General features: G+C 37.8%; 1 protein-coding gene across 5 annotated transcripts in view; it reads right to left on the minus strand.

The window, feature by feature from the left end:
• Positions 1 to 407: 407 nt before the first annotated feature.
• The window catches only part of LOC138330008 (protein PRRC2C-like), a 51,076-nt gene continuing 32,768 nt past the window's right edge, over positions 408 to 18,715 (minus strand). For 4 of the 5 annotated variants that reach the window (XR_011209506.1, XR_011209505.1, XR_011209507.1 and 1 more), the window contains 3 exons: positions 10,038 to 13,930; positions 3,246 to 4,940; positions 408 to 3,214 (listed from right to left, as the gene is read on the minus strand). Coding sequence is in view for 1 of the 5 variants with exons in the window: in XM_069277350.1 (XP_069133451.1) it covers positions 4,904 to 4,940; positions 10,038 to 13,915 (3,915 nt within the window). In the remaining 4 variants the exon portion in view is untranslated. Of the gene's footprint in view, positions 4,941 to 10,037; positions 13,931 to 18,715 lie in introns of all 5 variants that reach the window. The other variant, XM_069277350.1, reaches the window with a different exon arrangement.

Raw genomic sequence — 18,715 nt, forward strand, 5'->3', positions numbered from 1 at the left:
ATACAATGCTGATGTTACAGCTATCATTTGTTGAAAAAGATTGTTAAACCCAATGAAAGAGGGCATTAATATACAACTTTAACTCTTCTCCAGAAAAGGGCAGGGGCGCTATAATTACGGCAAATACAGTAATACAACAGACTATGATCGTAGGGTGATTTGAAAAATTGTCCATCTGATGATTGTAGGCTAAAAGACAAACTCTAATTAAGTGCCTAACTCGATTCGTCCTCTTCTACATCTAGAATAATATTTCCAACCACTAAATTGATAGCTTTAGGATTCTGCTTCTGGAAGCTCATCCATTTATATGCTGGAAGATCTTTTCTGCAAATGGAGTTGAGCTTGGGTAAGACGACAAGAAAGACAACAAACAAGGGAGATAACAATTCATCGTTTTATATAAATACAACTTATTTCTTTATATATATATAATATATGAACAAATATATAATATAGACATAAACTGAATAAAAATAGTAGGATATGTTATCGTAGTATTGAAAGTATTGATATGAGAGATTTAGGTATGTTATACAAAATACCAGACAACTCAATTTAACATGGCTATAATGATTTTTTCCATTTACACATACTCTTATTTTATGTATACCGTCTCTTTAAAATTCAGGTCAAACAGATGGAGGAAGATTTTAAGGCGCATTGCTTCCTTTGAAACGATCTCCAAAATGAAACTTATGGTGAAATATATATATATTTTTTTAACTGTGACAAACCAAATCTGAAATATGACATTGATTCACTAAAAGTTCTTAAAAGTTTTAAATCCTTATAATTAATCACTAATAAAAATAAATATGCTTCATCCATTTTCTGCACCATTTGTTACTGATTTTATTACAAATACACAACATTATACCATCAATTTTCTAGTATGTATTTATTCATTTCATGTTTAGAATTTAAACGTTATCTTGATGTCCAAATGAAGGAACATCCCTTTCATGTATTGATTGATTATTAGTTATTTCGGTAATCAAAGTTGTCTTAAGTAACGAGTAATGGAAGACATTTCATCCCAAGGACAATTTGGCCATTGGTAATCATTTCACTAGTTCCTGAGGCACTGCTGGACAAAAACAAACATTTTCACATAGACATAGTCATTAAACATCGAACTTTGATCCATCAATCGTTGCAGTAGAGTTTGAAAATCTTTTATTTTTCCTTTCTTGAATAAGCCTTTAGCTACTGTTATACATATTGTATGTTCAAAGATGTGGTTTAAGAAGGACAAAATAGCAATTCATCTTTCTGATATTCTGAATTTTTTTTAACATACAGTAACTATATTTTTTTTCCATTATGAAAAAATGTATCCTCGCCACTGTAATGCAAAAGTTTCTTTATCCCATCATTGAAATGGATCCTTTATATTGTACATGACAAACAGAAATATTGCATCGATCAACATAATTGACAAAAAGCACATAGACTTCTCCTAGCTGGTAGTTTTCAATGGCAAGTTAATATCATTTGCATAGAATACACATTGTATATCTATATATCACAGATTTTCATTATGTGAGATTATATTTGCACTAAAAATAAATTGACATGCCTTTTAATTTATGCAAATTTATGGGAAAAGCAAACAAAATTTCAATTTTGAGATTCATGATGAAAATATTCTTACCAAAATGAAATACTAGAAAACAAGTTTTAAAGAGTTACAAACTATTTACAGGATATTTCAAAGAACGACAATAAACTTATTAAAAGTAACGTTTAAGTCTTAAAACCTGAATTACTTGTTTAACAAGAAAATGGGGGGTACCTGATTTTTTTCCCCTCAAAATTTTGTAACATCACAGTGTTTTAATGTCCACTGAACATGAGCTGACAGCGTATATATGAACGTTGTTTTACTTGTCGTACAACAAATCCATCTAAGTAAAGGATGCTACACCACCGAAGAATGGTATTTTATCTCCATCAAAAACAGGAGCAGGCAAATTCATATTTTTGTTCAGTTGCAAAAGTTAATTAATTTACAACACTACCAATTTTGAAAATTTTTAGCTTCTTATTTTACTTTGATATAAAAAATATTTCTAAAATTAATTGTGTCCCGAAAAATCTCCATATGGCACTATGCCCTATAAGGAATGAATTACTGATTATGCATGTACCAAAAGCAAAACAAATTATTTCAGATGTATTTTTGTGTTAATTAGACACATATATAAAATATTAAACATCAGTAATTATTCAAATGATGAGTACCGTTTATGCTCTTGTCGGTGGTGGAGCATCTTTTAAGATAAATAATACATTATACAATAATGTACATGCATTGTCTGATCACTTTATATTCATAGGCATCCCTAAAGGTCATGAAACAATCTAATGTACTGGTCTGCACCTGATTGGGTTCTTGCAAAAAGTAGTCCCTTGCAGATAGATCATTTGAAGTTGATCGAAAAATGGTATATTGGTAGAGATAAAGAGATTCTTTGTCAATTAAGTAATAATTTTTTGTTTCAATAAGTCAAGATTCAATTTAATTAGGTCTAACCATCTTTGTTAACCATTTTCATTGCTGAGGAGGAACTGTATCACAAAATTACGACAAAATAGTGTACATACAGTAATTAACCCTTTTCTGAAAAATAGTTAGGTTAGGACCTTGCTTACGAATAGTTTAAGCAATTGAAGTCTCCTAGGGGCAGGTAGGTGTTCGAAAAACAGGAGTCTCCAACTACATTGCTCGATTAAAAATTCTTGAATTGATACTGAAATCTGTTAATAAAAAAATTACTGTTTCACACAAATTGGTTTCTGTAGGATTATACTGTTAGTATCATCAGAACTAAGTCTAATGCAGCTATAGGACTCAATGAACACTAACTTTCCACTGACACTTCAAGCTTTATAAATTCTGACTTCAGACTCCATTATTTTCAAAATTTTAGCACTTTTTAAAGATATTTTAACAGAAATATTTGACAGGCATTCCATAAAAATTCATGATCATTAATGTATTAACAACAAAAAAAGTTGTATCAGTTTACAGCAACGTCACCACAGAGAAAACATTTCAATGGATACATCTAGTACAGCATACAACGTACATCAAAACAAATTCCGAGTAACAAAACTTGAAGACTTGAAAAAAAGACCCTTATATGCCAGAGAAAAGTGAAACCATTATGGCCAATATGTTTATGTTATATTTAACACATAACGTCACCTGTATTTAACTATACATATATCTACGTCACCTGTATTTAACTATACATATATCTACACTATGTACTGAGTGAAGGATGATTGAATAAGTTATGTAAAAAATAATTATTTCTAATGACGATATGGTTGATAATTGAAGTCTGTAGAGATGTGCGATAAATTAGATTTACAGTACAAAATATCAGGTTAACAAGGTAATGAATGCACTTTGATATGAGGGATAAGATGTAATGAATTGGCGAGTTTTGCTATATATGGATGATGAAATGAATGCATTTTGAAATGAAGTTTATGATGGAATATGATACTTATGACGTGATGAATTTATTTTGAATATGAATGCACTTTTGATAAAAGCGTTATAACATAAACAGCTATGACATTGCAATGGTTTTCCAACAGATCTTTATAAATGTAATTTGCCATAGGAGTATTATAATTACAATTTTTTAATTTGATACACATGTAAGTATTGATAATCAAAATTTTAACCAAGCAATCACTTTACATACCAGATTAAGTTCCAAACCTCAGAACTGATGCAAAGTATTTTATCAAATTTGATCCAAGTTTTAACGAGATTGCCAAATAGACTTGCTTATGTGTCTGTAGGAAACAAGGAGCACTTGCTAATTATTTACAAACAACAATAAATGTTACATATTTTTGACAGTAATGGGACACTACAAATGTATAACTAATAACTTTTATACAACTTTATAAAAGTCAATAACTTCTCAAACATTCATTTCATACACATGTACATATAAATCCCAATGAATTATTCAAGTTGAGGATTTAAATTTATGATCATGAATTTATACAAGAATGTTTCTTGATACAAAAAGTAATAGTTTGCATGCAATATTTTATAATTTTTCTCTTATATACCATAAAACAACTGTTCAGTTTGTATAATTCTGCCATTTTGACAAGTTTTGCTCCTGATGTACTCTTATCATTGTCAAAACATAAGTATTACAATTCCAGGCAGCAGGAAAATCTTCCATTTCACAAAAACTGTTTTTAGCACCTGGAATTTATTCCTCATGGATACACACCATTGATTTGACTGTAGGACAATTACAGATCTCCAGACTTCTATTGCAGAACGTCGTTAGACTCACATGAACACAGTCGAGTATATGTCAATGCTAAGTCACATGTCACATTTTTACAGAATATTCATAATTCTGGTAATTAATTTATGATAACTAATATCCGTGAATATTCTGAAATATTCACCCAATCTTAAACACAGCCATCAGTACTTCTGTACATCTCGATACGCACCAGGTAATATGGAGGGTTCACTGGGGTTTCAATGGTCAATATTGTTATAACCTTCAGTTATCTTCTATCGACGTTTTTGTTTCCTCATCCAAGGTAAATATTCCAGCTAGGCAATCATTTAATTTTAAGGAGTTATCTCCCCTGAACAGGTGCTTCCCCTTGAATAGGTTCTGATCAGTTTGTGACTAGGTCTGTACAACACTGGCAGATAAGATCTGCTTGGTTTTCACAGATACTGACCACCCATCACTGGTCAGTTCAGGATGTGGCTGCATGCTAGAATGGTCATTCTTTGTTTAGGATGTTGATTCCATCATGTCCAGTCCCATTTGGACACAGTCCAGAATCCTGGACAATGGTAATTTTACATAAAAAATAACTCCATGACATAGCTTGATCATCTCTCTGCACTTGTCTCACTGCCTGGATGAGAACTGCAAGACAAAAATAAGAAAAATGTTATTTATCATCACAATGTTTACCATGACATTTATCTTTATTTTTTGTTCAATTTTAGTTGATCAAATATTTCACGAATAGATAAAGATTCACAAATTTTGAACTATATCTTTCAGTTTTTAGCTAAATCTTTATCAAGCTGGATCTGAATCAATTATATGTAGTTTTTAAAACCATATTAACTCATCCACCCCTGAAATCTTAATAAGGACTGGTCTAGTCTTTGATTTAGAAGAACCTAAATGTGTCTTCAGGGGTGAATGAGTAAAAAAGAGCATAATTGACTATTATGTTACCGTAGAATTTCACAGATGAAACAATTTTTTTGTGTGAAATTCAAGGGGGAAATGCAGCCAAATATTCAGTATAAACCAAAGAGTGGTATTACCTATTCTGTATTTGCATATTACAGCGTTATCTGCCCTTGCGGGTAGGTATTGACTGTGACGTCATGTGTTTGCAGGCATAACATCATATTTTTCAGAGAAAACAGCATGAATTGCGCTCAAAAAATAATGACGCAACAATCAATACCTACCTGCAAGGGAGCTAACTCTGTAATATGCAAAGACGGAATATAGGTTGATGTGATATGTCAAAGATGTAAACCTTTTATAAGTTTTACACTACAATCACCCTCTCTAAATCAAAATGACGCATGATTTAACAGTGGAGGTCCCTAAATTGATTGCCAACATCTCTAAATCATAATGATGCAAGATTCAACATTGGAGGTCTCTAAATTAATTGCCAACATCTCTAAATCATAATGATGCAAGATTCAACAGTGGAGGTCTCTAAATTGATTGCCAACATCTCTAAATCATAATGGTGCAAGATTCAACAGTGGAGGTCTCTAAATTGATTGCCAACATCTCTAAATCATAATGATGCAAGATTCAACATTGGAGGTCTCTAAATTGATTACCAACATCTCTAAATCATAATGATGCAAGATTCAACAGTGGAGGTCTCTAAATTGATTGCCAACATCTCATTTGAAATCATTTGTAGAATTCAGTGGTTGAATTTTTTTTACAGTACCGATCCAGATGATTGTTTTAATACCTGGCAAATTTTACTATTAAGTTTCCTTCAAGGGTAAAAAACACTATTCTTTTTCAAATGTGTCAGTGACATATGCGAGTATTTGATATGTAAATACACCCCAAGCTGGCCTAGAATTCCCGAGATCTTATCATATATCCTCCAGATTTTTACTGGGAAATACACTAAAGGAAGAAGGTGAAACACTTAAATACCTTCAGATGATGTTAGATTGTTAACATTTACTCTCAGGTAAACTCACAAGGTAGCATAACAATATTTTTTCACTGAAGCAATTTAAAACATATTTAGTTTATTTTTAGCAGCATTGATGTTTAAATATGCAATAGTTCCTTGCATGGCGTGGCAAATGACAGGTATGGAAATACATATAAAGTTTCTTTTAAATGACATTTCATTAGGTATTAGATCACTATAGTAAGAAATCTTTTGTGGACAGGTTTTAGGCCAGAATTTTATTGGGTACACTTATAACAATAGGTAAAAAAACAAACCAAAAAATGAAGGAAATTTTTAAATGTGTACCCGAGTTAAGATTGCAACATTGCATTAGAAGAAATGGCTAAGTAGCGCATTTTGTACATACATGACTGTAAAAAACACATGTGAATATCTGTTAGTTCTATAACTCTAAACATCTTATTTTCATAGAACTCAAATTAAATTAGCATTACATTACTGTAAAACCACTGTATACATTCCTTATTCTAATGACTAATTTACAGTAATGTAGTAAAAATATTGCATGCATGAACACCCTGGATGTCCAAAATCAGTGCTAAACTATCAATGATTAGCCTGAGATTTAAAATTCTTCAACAAATTTCACATTTTCCTTTGAAATACAAATTTCATTACACGTGTAATTGACAGAAAGAATTCCCAGATGAATACCAAATTGAGCTATCATGCTAATAAGAATATTGGTAATTGGGATTAGAAATGGAAGCAAGTACAGTCAATCCCTCAATGTTTGACGTAAGTACAGATAGACAGGAATTGAAATGACGTACATGTACCTATTAAGTGTACGGTTCAGTGACCACGAGGAAATGGAATCTGTAATATATACTCACGGAAACTGGTAAATTGCTTACGATATTAAATGTGGTTTTAGTGAATGTGGGTCTAGTATGGTATTTCAAAAGTCAAGAAATAATCTGAAAATGTTTTACTTAGCTAACCAACAATGATGCTTGTTTTATAACGGCATCTGTGATTGGCTAGTTAGATTGCTTCGTGATCTTTCAAGGTCTAGGTCTAGAAGCACATAAATGTGATGTATAAATTAATAAAATCTTCTTCTTGTTGGATTTTAAAGATTTATGATTTTATTGGTTTAACGTCGTATTAACTGCCAAGATCATGTAAGGACATGGCAGGTTTGTTGGTGGAGGAAAGTCGTAGTACCCGGAGAAAACCACCGGCCAGCAGTCAGTACCTGGCAACTGCCCCACATGAGATTCGAACTTGCAACCCAGAGGTGGAGGGCTTGTGGTAATATATTGAGACATCTTAACCACTCGGCCACCACAGCCCCTTGGAATTTCACATAAGGCATTCACATACTTATTTACAAAATATGAAATCAATGTTGAGCAATGTCTGCGAGCTATGAAAATATTTAAGCATTGCCTAATGTTAAAAGATGTTACCAAATATTCTGATATATTATTAAATTAGCAATTATTTCTATCTCTTTCTGCTTGTTTAGATAAATATTTTCAAAAGAATTTAGGAGACTAGCCAATTCCTTAAAAAGTGTAATATTGACTTCAAATAAAAATTGTTTATGTTTATCTAACACATCATTCTGACGTTATTATAATTAAATATTTAATGCTGATTTAACTAATTAATAGTTTGATAATGCTACCAATTGATACCAGTTCTAAAGTGACCTTAGTGTGTCTACAAATTATCAAAAATACCCTGGGACCTTAGTGATTAAGTTGACAAATCATAGATATCTATGATATAGGTATGAATGATTAAATTTCATCAGGTACCAGATTTTAAAGCACTCCTTTGCCCTCTAACCCCCTAAATACACACACAGCTAAATGTACATGTATGCTTTTCAGTTTTTGCCATTCCCTAAATTTGACAAAGGTCTCGTTTCCCAATGAACAAAGCTATCAGCCGTTCAGATCAGGAAGGATATCGTGTGGTAAATACGAACATGGAGATTAATATTTAATTTTCTAAAGTAAATGGAGTGTCCATTTAAATCTAGCGTCTGTTATTTAAACCTGTTCCTCCGTCAAGGATTCCCATTGTGGTTTTTCATGTACTTCCAGCTCTCTCACAGACAACCAATACACACAGATCGTGTGAAAGTCTGATCAGCAAGGATACATTTAACTAATAAAATTACTCAAAATGTAACTTAATTTGGACACGGTCGAGGTAAGCGTTAGACAAAAACTATTGATAAAATAATAAAATAGGTTTAAAAGTACTTTAAAATCTAATTAACTACACTTTACAAACTACCTGTCTGCTCAATTTAAATCAGTTGTGGTTTATTTTTAATGCTTCAGTTTTACTATACACATGTTTCAGCAGATTGGCTTATATGTTGGATAAAATGTTGGACAGTTGTCAAAATTTTTACACATCTTAGACTTCATTACACAAAATTACACAACACATGTGAAATATACCTGACATTTTGTAACCTTAGCTCATCAATATCTTATACCAAAATGATTTTTTTGGACAAATCTGTAATTATTCCAGTAATCCTTAATTGAGAATGCAGTAAGACGAGATTTAACATTGTTAACACTCTAGCAGGGATATGATTGCATTACATTTTTTTTTTTTAATTTTTCCAAGCTACATATCTTAATGTCTCAGTTACATATGGTTATGTCATCAAGACAATTTTGTCACTTTTCTGCAACTGTGTCAAACTTGCAGGGTTATATATATAGTTAAAATAAGATTTTTTTTTTTACTTTTCTGCGACAGTGTCAAACTTGCAAGTTTATAGTTAAAATAAGAATTTTTTTTTTACTATAAGTATCATATACATATATACAGAATGTATTCCTTTACTGGTAACATTTTCACACGCCTCTTTTCCTTTGGTGTAGAGTAATCAATACTGTTTAACCTTACACAGTACATAAACCTTCAGGTTACGGTCATCATCTAATTGTTATCAGAAAGAAGCGTCTAACCCTTCAAGGTCAAACTGAAATTTGTTTTTGTTATTCCTGGATAATCAACAAACCGGTCCTTACAAATAAAACAATTGGCCGTACCACACACTACACAGAGAGAAGATACACTATTCATTAGACTTCCGGTGGATCTCAATGGAACTTATATACTCTCTATTGAAGGGTATGGATTGTTCATGACAATGTGTTATTCCAAATGTATCGAATACTGTGAAGGTTGTTTACTTTTCGAAAATAGTGATTCTTAACCTTATTTTATATATTTATATGATATATTTGCAGAAAACACTGATATAAGTGCCTTTATAATTGGTATGCCAATAATGATGTTTCTTTATCCAGATCGATTTTCAGTCTAAATAATAGGTCTTTGTTTTGAATAATGGGGGACTTTGAAAATATATTCTAAAGAACAAAAATTTGCAAAACTGAGATCCCACTGAAATGGATGCATTGGTATTGCATGTTTTTGTACTGGTTGGATTTCCATCTACATTTTCTCAGAGAAGTTTATCTTCCTAAATAATATATATCGGGCATTCTATAGTTTTACAGTATACTCAAACTGATCCATTTGGTGGAGAAAGCAGTGATTTCAGGTAAAAAAAAATCTGGAAAAAGAACTAGAAATAATAAAGGTCTCTGCCTAATTATTAGAGAAGATAGGACGGGACAGACATTGGCAACACTATATCCCCATCGAATCTTTATGGCGAGGAATCAAAGTTTCATCTGAGATATTTGCAGTGATAAGATTGTACAGCAGAATTGGTGTTAGTATAAGCTAGAAGTGAGGTATTATATAACTCTTACCTAACAGAGGAGAAGCTTGTCTGTCTGTTACAGCCCCGTGGGTTATGTCCCCCACTCACAGAGATCTTGGTCCGATGGCCCCCTTCACCATCAAACCCATTGATGATGGTAGGGCCTCCATTAGCGACTGCAGCAGCTGCCGAAGCCAAGGCAGCATTCTGTGGGGATAGTCCGTCGGACGTATCCGATTCATCATCGTTTACCATATTGTTCGTCCTGATCTGACCACCACTGTGTGTAGACACACGAGGTCCACTCACTGTTACAGAGTTCGCACCAACGGTCATCCCACCAGAAGATTGCACTATTTGAGGTGTGGGCACAACGGTTGCCTTGGAGGCGGGCTGTTTTGTTGGACCGACCCAATTATTGAACACTTGGTTTCTGTCACTGTCTAAATACTCCTGTGAGGAAGTTTTAAAATACTTGGTACCGTCCTGGTGCCCAAGCATGTGTAGTAAACCACCACCTTGCATACCTGGATTGGCAAGGTTGACACTGTTTAACATGAAAGCATACTGTTGCTGTGGGTTTGGGGCAGAACCCTGCATGCTCATCATTCTCATATACTGCGAAAAGTCCTCTAACGACATGTTGGGCATGCCTGAATATATGGGCGCTGAGAACATTGGCTGTGACCCATATGGTAGGTTGAAGCCAGACTGTGGGAGGTTTGACTGAGAAAGAAGCTGGGAGTAATCCACTGAAGCATTGTAGCCCTGTTGGAACCCAGCTGGCGGTGGGAGAGGGGGAGCAGACAGGATTCCCATCTGCTGTTGCTGCAGCAACTGTTGCTGTATCTGAGCTTGTGTCTCTAACCTTTGGAGTCGTTCCCGAGCCTCCATCTCCCGCACTCTCTCCATCTCCTTCTCCTTTGCCTCTCCCTTCAGTCGCTCTTCCTCTCTCTTCTCTTCCTCCTTCTTTACCTCTTCTTTTAGCATTTCCTCTCGCTTCAGCCTCTCTTTCTTACGTACAGTGTCATCAAAGGTGAACTTTTTCTTTTTCTGGTAAATTTTAGGTGCGTGACCTTCAAATTCACCACTTTTCCTGTCCTTCCCTGCAGGCACATTTTCATATTCAGGAAGGACAACTATCTGACCTTTCTTGCCAATGTAAGCAACACCAGCTCGTTTCATCTGATGAATCTCCTCTTTATCACTGTCGTCCTCGTCATCAGTGTGATCAACCTCAGGTCCGAAATTTACACTTGCCTTTGTATATTCTTCCTCATCTGAAGAATCTGAGTTATGATCACTGAAGCCATGAGGTACCATGTATTTCATTGCCTGCTCCGTCTCGAAATTTTGATTCATGGCCTGAGGAGCTGATACAGAACTTCTAAGTTTCCAGTTTGGTGGCGGCGGTGGTGGTTCGTTAACAATTTCCAAATCCTCAGACTTCTGTCTACTGAGGATTTTTCCACTAGCTTTACTGATAGACCCGAAAGCATTTCTGACACTTTTATGAACTGATTTCTTGAATCTTTTGATGCTATCATATTTCCTCCGTTCTTCAGCTGCGGCATCTGAAGCTCTCTTTGTGTATTTGTTTTCCTTGCCTTTGCCTTTCTTTTCCTTAATCTTGAGATCATTGACTTTATTTGGAACAATGGTGGATTTGAAGCCCTGAACATGTCCCCTTGACGTCACCATTTGGTCTTTATCAGAGAGATTGTCATCAGAGTCAAGATCATCACATGGAGTCCAGTCCTCCCGTGAGTAAATACTAGAGTTTCGAACATCGTCAACTGCCTCTAAATCTTTCTCTTCCTCAGATTCAGATTCTTGTTGACGTTGACGATAACTCTTAGCTGCTGAACCATTAGCAACTTTACTATCCTTTTTCTTTGACTTTTTCTCAAACTTTGGTTTAGGGTTTTCCTTTGTATCCAAGTCCAATGTGATTACTTCTTTAGGCTTTTCTGCCCCATTACTATCCTGTTTCTTCACCACTAGTTTGTCTGACTTGAACACAGTTTGTTTCTCTGTATCCTTCTCTATCACTCTCCCAGTTACTGGTACGTTATTTTCCTTTTCTCGTTTCTTCTTCATTAACTCGTCTATACTCATTTCTGTCTTGCTTCTGTGTTCACGGTCGGATGCAGCCTTCTCCAGCTGCTCCCTGAATACATCAGCTGGATCTTTTGGCTTCTCTTTCACCTTGGTGGATTTCTTGACAATTTTAGTAGCCTTAGCTTGAGCAGCAATCTTGATGTCATGCTGCAACAGGGAACTAAGGCGTCGGTTTGCACTTTCCGCTGAACTAGTTGTGGATGTTGTGGAAGGCTTTCTCTCAAGGGTGGATGTCCCTGTTGCAGATTTTTCAACTGGAGGAATCACTCCTGGAGGAGGGGGTGGAGGAGGAACTTTTTTCTCCTCCTCAACAGCATCTTGTTTTTGAAGAGGCGGTTTAACATTGCCACTAGAAAAGACTAAACTAGGTTCAGTGTTATTGGAAGCACCAGTTGTTTCTGACTTTTCTTGAGCAGCTGCCTTTTCTTTCTCTTCAGCTAACTCTTTCTCTGCCTTCTGTTTTAGCCTTTCTTCCTCTGCCACTTTCTCCTTTTCTCGCTCTTCCTCAGCAAGTCTCTGTTTCTCTTTCTCTTTTTCCTCAGACATCTGACGTCTGGCCGCCTTCTTCTCTGCCAGTTTCTGTATCTCCAGCAGTAGAGGGTCCTCCTGACGTACTGGAGCAACAATTGGGGGTACCCTCTGACTGTTAGACCTTGACGGCGGCTTTCTTTCCCTTTGTCTATCATTATCTAGGCCATTACTGTTTGTATATTCCACATTGTTTGCCCTAGGCTTGTTGTAGGACTTGCTGGTTTTGAGAATGCCTTGCAAAGGCGGAGGAGGTGGGATAGAGATATCCTCCATGTCATAATCAGCTGGTGGTTCAAACTGTACTGAATAACCCCGATTGTAAACAGGAGGTGGTGGATTGTTGGGCCGGGGTGGTGCATGCTGGGACATTGAACGTATGGGTCCTCGCGGTGTCGAGGGGGCAGATTTGGAGGTTACAGGAGCAGGAGGGGCAGGGGGGCGATTTACAGGTGGGGCTGGAGCTCTTTGCTTCTTCTTTCGTCCGTCAAGAGCATCCATACTTTTTGTGGACTTTGTGGAATTAGACCGTACCAAGTTTGTTACGGGGCGGCTGGCGTGCTCAGACAGGTCATTACTAAGGTCCTCTATCCTTCTACCAGTCTTTTGTTCTATCATTGATAAAGTCTTATTTCGTCTGGCCTCTGCCAACTGGGCATAGGTCATGTTCAGTGACGAGTCCATTTCAAACGTACTCCTGACCGGGATAGACACTTGAGGACAGGAAGTAGACATGGAATCAAGCTTGCCACGTAATTCTAAGCTTTCTTTTGATTCCTCCTCGATGGTGTTCTCTCGACTGTACAGACTAGATGTCGCCGACTGTTGGCGCCGATGAACCTTATACTTCCCCGATGGATCAAATGAAACACTTGGCGTTCGCCCAGATGAACTACTGTCACTAGCAACACTTCCTGTTTCGGAATGAGCCACTTTCCCATTCGGAATACCACCATTGCTATGCAGTATTTTTCCGTTACTAAGTTCATGATCCATAGCATGGTTAGTGTCAAGACTATCATTATCTTCTATGTCATCATCGTATGCGTATATATCCTTATAGTTCGGAATGATTTTACTCATTTCCTGCGACACTGGGCGTAGCTGGTGCTTTGTGGGTAGCACGGCGGGAAGCACTTTATTTACAGGGTTATTATAACTGGGTCCCTTGGGCCCGAGATCACTGACAGGTCGGGCACTAGGTGGCGCTGTTGGCCGTGTAGGTGGTCGCCGCACCACAGGCTCCCTGCTGGCCGTCTGAGACTGCTGTTGGCCCATATTGGTACCTCAAGTCTGAAACAGACAAAAATAATTATTATATTTCTACTAAAATATTTCAATTAAAAAAAAAAATTATCTGAATATATCTAAAAAAGAAAACAACATTTTCATAATTAAAATCCTTCCCATCAGCAGATTGCTATCAACCTTCTATCCTGTGAATTTGGAAAATTTTAACTGGTACTTCATTAAAAAAAAATTTAATATGCCTTTGATACCAGATCAATCCTGAGAACTATTTCAATTCTCGGCTAGAGCAATCTAAATTCTGAAGTCCTTAGTCATTCATATCACCTACATAATAAGATATTGGTTTATTATAGAGACTTATTAGTGTACCTATTGTTTTTGTTTATAATAGACACAAGTTCTCAATCAGCATTTTAAGCTTTTCTGTGTCAATGAAGACAAAAACTTAGAACATATTTATAAAGAATTTAAAATGTCAATTGTAAAATCTCTAACCAAGCAGTAAACTAAACAGATTAAGACAGCGAGAGGCATGTAAATTTATAAGATTTCCCAAGAAATAAACCAATAAAGTTAGTAAACAATCTGTGACCATGAGAATGTCAGCAGCGTTTATCTATTGTGACATCTATGACATAATTTTTATCTGTCACGCCAAATTTAACAAAGGATTTTCCCGTCAATAGGAAGTACACAAAGGCAGAAAAAGTCTACCTATCAGTCCAGCTTAATTATGAGGACATGCAATATAGGATGTTTGAAGTGGAACAATAGTTTCATATTCATTGTGTTATTTATTATGAACAGGACAAAAAACAAGAGGCCCAGAGGGCCTGTATCGCTCACCTGGTTTGTAATGCCAAGTAATGTTCTAAATACAGGTTCATTGTTTCTTTTCTGAAGGAATTCGAATATTTACCTCTAATTCACCTACTGGGCCCTACCCATCCTGCCCCCGGGCGGTCAGAGCCAACATTTATAGAAGTTCTGTTCCCCTTCCCCCATGGATGTTTGTGGCCAAATTTGGTCACAATCCATGCAGAACTCTAGGACAAGTAGCGATTTATAGGATTTACCTCTATTTCCCCTATTGGGCTCCACCCCTCCTGCCCCCGGGGGGTCAGAGCCAACATTTATAGAAGTTCTGTTCCCCTTCCCCCAAAGATGTTTGTGGCCAAATTTGGTCACAATCCATGCAGAACTCTAGGACAAGTAGCGATTTATAGGATTTACCTCTATTTCCCCTATTGGGCCCCACCCCTCCTGCCCCCGGGGAGTCAAAGCCAAACTTTATACAAGTTCTGTTCCCCTTCCCCCAAGGATGTTTGTGGCCAAATTTGATTACAATCCATGCAGAACTCTAGGACAAGTAGCGATTTATAGGATTTACCTCTATTTCTCCTAATGGGCCCCACCCCTCCTGCCCCCGGGGAGTCAGAGCCTAACTTTATACAAGTTCTGTTCCCCTTCCCCCAAGGATGTTTGTGGCCAAATTTGGTTACAATCCATGCAGAACTCTAGGACAAGTTGCGATTTATAGGATTTACCTCTATTTTCCCTATTGGGCCCCGCCCCTCCTGCCCCCGGGGGGGTCAGAGCCAAACTTTATACAAGTTCTGTTCCTCTTCCCCCAAGGATGTTTGTGGCCAAATTTGGTTACAATCCATGCAGAACTCTAGGACAAGTAGCGATTTATAGGATTTACCTCTATTTCCCCTATTGGGCCCCGCCCCTCCTGTCCCCAGGGCGTCAGAGCCAAACTTTATACAAGTTCTGTTCCCCTTCCCCCAAGAATGTTTGTGGCCAAATTTGGTTACAATCCATGCAGAACTCTAGGACAAGTAGCAATTTATAGGATTTACCTCTATTTCCCCTATTGGGCCCCGCCCCTCATGCCCCCGGGGGTCAGAGCCTAACTTTATACAAGTTCTGTTCCCCTACCCCCAAGGATGTTTGTGGCCAAAATTGGTTACAATCCATACAGAACTCTAGGACAAGTAGCGATTTATAGGATTTACCTCTATTTCCCCTATTGGGCCCCGCCCCTCCTGCCTCCGGGGGATCAGAACCAAACTTTATACAAGTTCTGTTCCCCTTCCCCCAAGGATGTTTGTGGCCAAATTTGGTTACAATCCATGCAGAACTCTAGGACAAGTAGCGATTTATAGGATTTACCTCTATTTCCCCTATTGGGCCCCGCCCCTCCTGCCCTCGGGGGGTCAGAGCCAAACTTTATACAAGTTCTGTTCCCCTTCTCCCAAAGATGTTTGTGGCCAAATTTTGGTCACAATCCATGCAGAACTCTAGGACAAGTAGCGGTTTATAGGATTTACCTCTATTTCCCCTATTGGGCCCCCTGCCCCTCCTGCCCCCAGGGGGTCAGAGCCAAACTTTATACAAGTTCTGTTCCCCTTCCCCCAAGGATGTTTTTGGCCAAATTTGGTTACAATCCATGCAGAACTCTAGGACAAGTAGCGATTTATAGGATTTACCTCTATTTCCCCTATTGGGCCCGCCCCTCATGCCCCCGGGGGTCAGAGCCTAACTTTATACAAGTTCTGTTCCCCTACCCCCAAGGATGTTTGTGGCCAAATTTGGTTACAATCCATGCAGAACTCTAGGACAAGAAGCGATTTATAGGATTTACCTCTATTTCCCCTATTGGGCCCCGCCCCTCCTGCCCCCGGGGGGTGAGAGCCAAACTTTATACAAGTTCTGTTCCCCTTCCCCCAAGGATGTTTGTGGGCAAATTTGGTTACAATCCAGGCAGAACTCTATGACTAGTAGCGATTTAAAGGAAATGTTGACGGACGGACGGACGACGGACGACGGACGACGGACGACGGACGACGGACGACGGACGCCGCGCCATGACATAAGCTCACCGGCCCTTCGGGCCTGGTGAGCTAAAAATGAACAAATTTTACTTGTGTCAAAAACATTAATAACACAGCTGTTTTAGTTTCCATGCTAAAAATAGACATACAGATCTATAACAAGAGGCCCAGAGGGCCTGTATCGCTCACCTGGTTTGCAATGCCAAGTAATGTTCTGAATACAGGTTCATTGTTTCTTTTCTGAAGGAATTTTAATATTAACCTCTAAATCCCCTATTGGGCCCCACCCCTCCTGCCCCTGGGGTATCAGAGCCAAACTTTATACAAGTTCTGTTCCCCTTCCCCCAAGGATGTTTGTGGCCAAATTTGGTTACAATCCATGCAGAACTCTAGGACAAGTAGCGATTTATAGAATTTACCTCTATTTCCCCTATTGGGCCCCGCCCATCCTGCCCCTGAGGGACCAGAGCCAAAATTTATACAAGTTCTGTTCCTCTTCCCCCAAGGATGTTTGTGGCCAAATTTGGTTACATTCCATTCAGAACTCTAGGACTAGTAGCGATTTAAATGATTTACCTCTATTTCCCCTATTGGGCCCCGCCCCTCCTGCCCCTGGGGGGTCAGAGCCAAAATTTATACAAGTTCTGTTCCCCTTTCCCCAAGGATGTTTGTGGCCAAATTTGGTTACAATCCATGTAGAACTCGAGGACAAGTAGCGATTTATAGAATTTACCTCTATTTCCCCTATTGGGCCCCACCCCTCCTGCCCCCGAGGGACCAGAGCAAAACTTTATACAAGTTCTGTTCCCCTTCCTCCAAGGATGTTTGTGGCCAAATTTGGTTACAATCCATGTAGAACTCTATGACTAGTAGCGATTTAAAGGATTTACCTCTATTTCCCCTATTGGGCCCCGCCCCTCCTGCCCCCGAGGGACCAGAGCCAAAATTTATACAAGTTCTGTTCCCCTTCCCCCAAGGATGTTTGTGGCCAAATTTGGTTACATTCCATTCAGAACTCTATGACTAGTAGCGATTTAAAGGATTTACCTCTATTTCCCCTATTGGGCCCCGCCCCTCCTGCCCTCGAGGGACCAGAGCAAAACTTTATACAAGTTCTGTTCCCCTTCCTCCAAGGATGTTTGTGGCCAAATTTGGTAACAATCCATGTAGAACTCTATGACTAGTAGCGATTTAAAGGATTTACCTCTATATCCCCATTGGGCCCCGCCCCTCCTGCCCCTGGGGGGTCAGAGCCAAAATTTATACAAGTTCTGTTCCCCCTCCCCCAAGGATGTTTCTGGCCAAATTTGGTTATAATCCATTCAGAACTCTATGACTAGTAGCGATTTAAAGGAAATGTTGACGGACAGACGGACGCCGACGGACGCCGACGGACGACGGACGCCGCGCCATGACATAAGCTCACCGGCCCTTCGGGACAGGTGAGCTAATAAAAGGAAATGATAGCTTAATTGTCTCCTAGAACTTGCCCACCTTTAGCATGGTCTTAAGTCCAACAAAACATAACTTTTGGAAATAAGACTACATTTCTATGAAATTTTCATATTTCACACTTGAATTGAATTGAAATATGAAATTCAGCTCTATACATTAGTTCAAGAAAACTTTAATACAGAGTTTACAAATCAGCTTGTTTTGCTCATATAGGCAAATTTTGCTTACAGGTTTTAAAGTGTTGACATCATGACTTTCTCTGAATAGTTGAATATAAACACAAACATCTATTACAATATGTTTTTACACATTTACAACCTCTAGTTCAGCAAGGTTATACATGATCCTGAGCTAGAACTACCATGGTCAGCTAATAAAAGGTATGAGCACACAACAACCTGGTACACAGTATTAAGTATCAGGTCACCATACCCACATCAATCTAGTACTGCATGGACATCAAGGTCACTCTATCTACATATACCTGGGTACATTCATCTGTATCACTTTTATGCTTCCAAAACATGTCATTATA

This window comes from Argopecten irradians, chromosome 8 (assembly GCF_041381155.1).
Source record: "Argopecten irradians isolate NY chromosome 8, Ai_NY, whole genome shotgun sequence".
NCBI classification, from domain to species: domain Eukaryota; kingdom Metazoa; phylum Mollusca; class Bivalvia; order Pectinida; family Pectinidae; genus Argopecten; species Argopecten irradians.